This window comes from Ochotona curzoniae, unplaced genomic scaffold, assembly GCF_017591425.1.
Source record: "Ochotona curzoniae isolate NIBS_2020 unplaced genomic scaffold, NIBS_Ocur_1.0 contig_2723, whole genome shotgun sequence".
Classification (NCBI taxonomy): domain Eukaryota; kingdom Metazoa; phylum Chordata; class Mammalia; order Lagomorpha; family Ochotonidae; genus Ochotona; species Ochotona curzoniae.
This window is the reverse complement of record NW_024465573.1, coordinates 27,127,166-27,134,233: the sequence shown is the minus strand read 5'-3', so window position 1 is coordinate 27,134,233 and position 7,068 is coordinate 27,127,166. Positions and strand designations below refer to the sequence as shown.

General features: G+C 42.5%; 1 protein-coding gene across 2 annotated transcripts in view; it reads left to right on the top strand.

Annotated features, from left to right (window-relative positions):
• Nucleotides 1–1,026: 1,026 nt before the first annotated feature.
• The window catches only part of DEUP1 (deuterosome assembly protein 1), a 91,071-nt gene continuing 85,029 nt past the window's right edge, over nucleotides 1,027–7,068 (top strand). Inside the window, exons 1-2 of one of the 2 annotated variants that reach the window (XM_040977145.1) lie at nucleotides 1,027–1,090; nucleotides 2,157–2,229. In XM_040977145.1, the coding sequence (XP_040833079.1) occupies nucleotides 2,201–2,229 (29 nt within the window). In that variant the 5' untranslated portion in view covers nucleotides 1,027–1,090; nucleotides 2,157–2,200. The remainder of the gene's footprint in view (nucleotides 1,091–2,156; nucleotides 2,230–7,068) is intronic. The other variant, XM_040977146.1, reaches the window with a different exon arrangement.

Below are 7,068 nucleotides of genomic sequence, written 5' to 3'. Positions count from 1 at the left end.
TCAAATAAATAAAAATTTCTTTTAAATAAAAAGTCACGAGAGGTAACTGAAAAAAAAAAAACCCATAAGAATTAAATATTAACCCACTAGATGTATTTGGAAAGAATTCTAAAATAAAATGCAACATTTCCCAAACATAAACTTCAAGCACTTAAAAAAATTACCAACAGGGGAAAACTACACACATCATGAGCCATCATCAGCAACACACATACACATTTTTCTGTCATTTTCTCAGGCAAAATGTGAGAATGGAATGAAGATTCTGTCATTGATTCTGGAATTTCATGAAAAGGGGAAAGAATTTAGAAGCAGTTGCCCTGGGTTCTGTTCCCCCAGTTAGAAGTGAGTCTCCTCTCCCAGGAAAAGGAGGCCGCTCCTAAGATCTCCGGAGCCAGCTGGCAGGTTTTTCTAAGGACTGATGGGCTGGGGAGAACAGGTATGACTGCAGCTCTTCCCAGAGTTCTCAGCTCCGCAGAAAGAACCCTCCCCCCCTCCTAGTTGGAAGCAACTAGTGGCCAGAGAATCAGCTCTCTTAACCCCAAAGCTGTAACTGCTTCCTGCCATGGCAAAGTTGGCTAACAGGCAAGAGCTCCAGAAGGGTTCAAGGCGCAGGGCTCCAGTACATCCCCGGCCCTCTGACTTGGTTCTCATCTCTCATGTTCATTCATTCCTTGAAGGGCGTCGCTGCGCGTCCACTGGGCTCCACAGTGGGAGCACAGAGGAGAGGATCCTGTGTGTGGTCTATCCGGCAGACACTACTTGCGAGGCTGTAGGACCAGAGCGCACGCTGGCGCTGGGGGCATTTGGGGCGCCCTGGGAACCCCCCAAAAGGCGCCACCCGGCCATGCCCATCCCCCCGCTCGGCCTTCTTGAGTTCGAGATGCGTCACCTTGGCAACGGCTGGAGGCACAACGGGCAACAGGCTCACGGACAGGGCGAGGCCCCAACGGCCTCGGCGGCCCAGTGCGGCGGGAGCGCGGGACGCGGCGGCGGGTGGCGGGTGCCCTACGGGGCGGGTCCAGCCGGGCGGGCGGTGACCTGGGCAGTCCAGCTCCCCGGAGCCTCAGAACTCTCAGGCGCAGCGCAGGTAATGACCTGTCTACCCACTTCCCCCGCCCCGACCCCAACTCTCCGGCGGACCCCGAGCTGACGAGGGTCCTGGAGAGAGACTGAGGCCCCAACAGGCCGGGTATTTATCTCGGGGAAGTCAGGCTTGAACTGGGCGCGGGACAGGGGGGGCACGCGGCGAATGCAGAGCTCCTGGGAAGTGAGGGTCGCCATCGGGGCACCCAGAGCAGTTAGCCCGGCCCTGAAGGTCCAGATGCCAGCTGTGTGACCTTGGACTAGTCATTTTGATAAACCGTTACCCTGGGCTGAGGGCAAGGGGGTATTGACGACCCCTACGCTCCTCTTCTCATTTCCTGGGTTGCTACTTCTGACAATCCTGCTCCCTGCATTTCTGTTCCGTGGCAAGTCCAGGTTCTCTTCCTTTGATATGCAAAGCTTTCTTTCTGCCATTCGGAGGAGGTGAAGTTCTTTGCAATACTTTGCCCATCTATGCTCAGATTATTTCTAACTAAAACCTTACTGGGAGAAACTATTAAAAAAAAAAAAGAAAGAAAAACTTAGGAAAGTAAAAAGATCCCTATTTTGTGAAGACATAAACCATACCTACTGAACCACTGAAGAATCCTGATTGAGGGGGTCAGTTCTCAGCATTTCTGCCCTCCCTTGGTATATGCATTTTAAGATAATCCAGAAAGGGCCAAATTGGAAACGCGCTAAATCCAAGACAGCCTGTAAAGGATCCACCAGGATGGAAAGTTGGAGGGCATGTAGCAGGAACTTTCCTTCACTAGGAACTCTGATTTCATTTGTCCTCCCGTGCCAAGCACTTCGCAGAGTCCAGGGACCGCACAATTGTTCAGTAAACAATGCGTGGGTGCTCATTTCAGTGAGTACCACATAGCTAATCTTATCACTAAGTCAATATCATAAACACTAGGGGATACTAAAAAAAATGATAAATCTCAATTTCTACATTTTCTAGAATCCTAACTACAACATGTAAATGATTTTCCAATTGCAAAACTATTATTTTTATAGTATAGCATCATATATTTGAGTAATCTCAATCATTTTTCTCCTAACAGATTAACAATCAAGATATATAAACCACATGTAGCTGTTTCTTAACATGGAGAACCAAACTCATAATACAATGGGGTAAGTACTAACAAATTTTGATTTAATCAAATGATGTTTTAACACTGCCAAAACACCCTGATGAAATGGGAGCGTTGAAAACCATTATTAATAGAAGGATGTTAATTTATTTTTGGCCAAGAGGATATGAGGAGGGGAGGAATTTCAAGTAACTCATCCTTATCAATCTGTAGTGCAAGCGCCTCCCATCTTGATTCTGCTGATCTATACTAAAAAAAAAAAATCACTATTCTCCAACCTTTAGTGACTTGGTCCTTCTCTTGCAGTGAAGGGCACCCAGTCCCATGTGCTCACAGGTTTCCACAATGCTGCCCCGTCAAATTTCCTACATTTACCTCCATTCTTACTTCTAAGGCTGAGCTCAGCATTTGAACACAGCCTAAAAGCAGATCCAGCTCCATAGTCACTAGAATTGAAACTTTTACTAAAGTTTCATGAAGAGATAAGAAATGAAACATGAATAGCATTTCCCATTGTAGAAAATGAATCAAATTCTTGATTACAAATATCCATTCCCACTCCTTCTTTGCCATTGACACCATACAGGTTTCTCTTCCTGTTACACTGGTCAGCTAGCCACTTCCTGACCCAGAACGTGGTGAATGAAACCATCATGCCTAAGTCCTGACTGTGATGGACATCGGCCCTAGTCGCACCATTCTGGGTGTCTTACTGCAGTGACTCTATTCAGGCCGTGACTTTGACATTAGGCTAAAGGAAAACTGGACAAGTCTAGATTTAATAACCACTGCTTTGTCAACCCTTCCCCCCTTATAATAGCCTCGCTAGGTATAGGATTTTCATTTTACAACAAGACAAATGAGAGTAGAGTAGTCTTAAGCTCCTACAACAAAAAGACCCCCAAATACAGTGACTTAAATAAGATTATGGTTCATTTCACTCTGTGAAAGCAGACCAGACCTACAAGGGCAGCTCTGCCATCCCTAACATGATTCCCATCGCTGAACTCAAAGTGATTGCTTCAGCTCCCACCAACTCTACTAAATTCTAATTTGTAAAAGAATGAAATGGAGATAAACAGAGTCATTATTATGCGCTTAACAGAGGGGAAAGGAAGGACAAAAAGGAAAAGGAAGATAACACTTTTCTTTTTAAGAACATGACCTGGTAGGGGCAGGGCCAGGATTTAGTCTCAGCTAGCTCCAATAAAGATTGAAAAATGTAGACCCTTGCTGGGTAGCCCTATGGGCAGCAGCCTAGAAATTCTATAACAGAGATGGTCCCCAATTTAAAATGGCTTCACTTATGATCAACTTTATGATTGTGTAATAGCAATATGTATTCAATGGAAATCTACTTTGAACTTTGCATTTTGGTCTTTCCCCAGGCTAGTAATTTGTGATAGAGAACTCTCTAATGATGCCAGGTACTCGTGGTGAGATACAGCTCACACCCAGCCATGTGATCCTGAGGGGAAGCAACTGCTAATCTACAGTGTACTGTGTTGTTAAGCTATGACACTGGATTAGTTAGGTGTACGAGGAAACTCAATAAGTTCATAGGAAAATGAATTTAAAAGATAAGGTATACTTCTCATGAACTCTTCGAAGCAGCCCCATAATAATTCTTTTTTGACTTGGGATATTTCAACTTAGGGTGTGTTCATCCGGATATAACCTCAACATAGGTAAGGGAGAATGTATAAAGGAAGAATGATTATCATAAATAATGAGAAGCCTCTCTCACATTGAGACTAGCAAGAGTGGGGAGAGAGAGGGGGAAGTGCAAGTGAGACAGAGAAAGCAGCGATGTGCCCCAGAATAAGCAACTGGTTAGTGGAAGGTGGCAGGTTTCGAACTGAGATATGTCTGGACCCAATCTCTGCATTCATGGCAGTAACGGGCAAGGAGCTACCTGATGCCCAGAGCTGAGTTGGGTTAGAATTCTGAACCAAGCATATATTGGGTCCCTGGTATGACAGTGATACTATGGGCTAAGAAGCAGATCAACCTACAGTTAAGTTTATTAGATATCCTTTCACTCCTACAGATCTCAGGTCATGGGTACTGATAGTTTCATTTTCTTAGGGGAAACAAAGTGTTGAGTACATAAGAAGGTATACCAGAAACAAGCCCTGTAGTTTGTACAAAGATCATTAAGAAATTTTGTCCTTTAAAAATGTAGACTCTGGACCCAGTGTGATGGCTCAGTGGCTAAATCCTCATCTTGAACGCATCAGCATCCCATATGGGTGCTGGTTCATTTCCCAAATGCTTCACTTCCCATCCAACCCCCTGCTTGTGTCCTGGGAAAGCAGGAGAGGATGGCCTAAAACCTTGGCAACCTGTACCCATGTGGGAGACCTGGAGAAAGCTCCTGGCTTTTGTTTTTCTCAACTCCAACCATTGTGGCCACTTGACGGGTGAACCAGCATATGGGATGCTGATAAAAGCTCTTTCTTTATCTCTCCTTCTCTCTGTAAAATCTACCTTTTCAATGAAAATAAATTAATCTTATAAATAAAAAGTGAAAAATGTAGAATCTAGTAGAGAGCTGTAGGACTGCTTTGGTTACTCAATATATTACACACCAGAATTTGATGAGAATATTGGGATTTCCATGAAGAACTATTCCATTCATTACAGTAACCATGGGGCCAGACACATTTTACCATGCCCTCTCTGTACCTTGTGCTATTGAGAAATTGTGAAAATCTAGATGGATACAACAAAACCTCTGCACCAGGGATTTGCTGTGTGGTTTATCAAACTGCACTTACACAGTCATGTTTCATGGCACAGCCTTCATTCTATAAATATTTAGTGTCTCCTATGAGCTGCTCATTACAAAAACAAAAATAAAAGATTTTTCTGAGGGTACTTATACATTAATGATAGACTAATAAGAAATACATATATATATATACACACACACAGTCTATCATATGTGGCATGAGGAAAAATATGTTTATGTAGTTTTTTTTCCTTCCATTTTATTTTTAATTTTATGACTCAATTCCATAGGCTCTGGGATTTCCCTTGCTGCCTCCCAAATTCCCTCCCCACAACTGACTTCTCCCATATTATTAAAATAGTATAGTCCTTTATAAGCAGTCGTAAGTCCATCATTCTGCTATTTAAGTGTGTCCTGACATTGTGGGTACAGACAATGTCAGGCAGTCCAGCATCCTATTGTCAAGATATAGTAAACAGTTTCATTGGGAGTCCATCTTTGATTTGGAAGCAGAGAGGCATACTGCATTGTATCTTCATATCCGGATGTGATAGTATCTATTACACAATTACTATACACTCCCTTAAATGAAAAGCCATAAAACAAAATCAACAACAGGAATAAAGTTAAAGAAAATTTACAGCACCATGGAGTTAAATAACATGCTACTGAATAACTAATGTGTTGATGAAAAAACGAAAAAGAAAACAAAAACCCTTCATAGAGAAAATGATGTTACTGTGTGATCCATGAGTCAGTCAAAAATTTAATAAGAGAAAAAAAACTATTTTGAAGAAATGAAAACAAAAAGCAAAAGAAAATCTTCCTGAGGGTACTTATAGTTCAGTGATAGACTAATAATAAGAAGTACACAAATGTATGTAGTCTCTCATATGTGGCATGAGGAAAAATACATTTATGTAGTTTAAGTAGCTACTTAATTACTGTTACCTAAAACCAGAAGACTCCTATTCCTTTCCTTAGTTTCCCATTCCTCGAGGCAAACACTTCTAATTCTTTGGTCCTTTCTACCCAGCCCCCTTTTTTTTGGTACTAATGTCTGAATCTCTGAAAACATTAGTATCACCACTTCCTCTTTAGGTATTACCCATTAACTTCCACAATGGATATTCTTCATGCCCCCCATCACCTCACCCTCACCACACACACTCACACACACACTCACACACACACACACACACACACACACACACTTCCCATCCCTCCATCCTCCCAGGACACCATCATCTTGAGGTGAGACCAGTATTCTCTTCCTTATTTTCATTTCGTAATATTCACCTCTGAATCATGTACTGCATTTGTGATTACTTTCGCTTTCCTACACAATATGTTTATGCCTAGAATTAATGATTCTAGTGTCTTGATTATAAATTTTTAAAGTCTTCATCTTTCTGCATTGGTTTTTTTTTTTCAAAATTGTCTTTTGGTTTGTATTAGACTCCCCTTGTCAGTCTTACGAGTTCCTTCATCCCTGACTGCTGACTCCCAGTTAAGAATGGTGTTGACAGAAGCTCCTGGGAAGCACTCTGCCATCCTTGGGCTAGGCTGTGTTCTTGCCAGGACCCTGGGATGTAGCTTTCTGTCTCAAACCAAGCAGATTCCAGAGTGTCCTCTTCCAAGCACTGCCTAGAGAGAAGATCTTCCACATTCTGGGAACAAAAGAGAGGAAGAGGAGCTGGGGATTTATATTTGCCTTGTGTGGTATCAGCCCCCAGTTTCTAGAACAGTCACCCTATTCTCTATTGTGCCTAATGCTCCTCCAGTCCAGGGCATCTTATTTTACCTTTCCCAGAGAATGTGCATGGAATCTAACACTGGTGAGGAATCCTAGAGCCCATTTCCTTACTCATTCCTTCTGAAAGTCTATCCCTACTTAGCCATTCCTCATCTTTTCAGATTCTTATTCACCTTCTTCCACAAACACCTAACCATGTTTCTTCTCAGCTTTCTCTACTCTCAGCTGCCTTTCTTTTTGCTCTCACTGGTTTAACCTTATGGGTTAAAATTATTTCTTTGCTTTACTCTAGTAGGATATAGGAAGGAAGCAAAATGTGTGTATTTATCCATCTTTAAGCAAGGTTTCACTTTTCTCTGCTCTCTTTTATTATGTCTCTTATCTGTGAC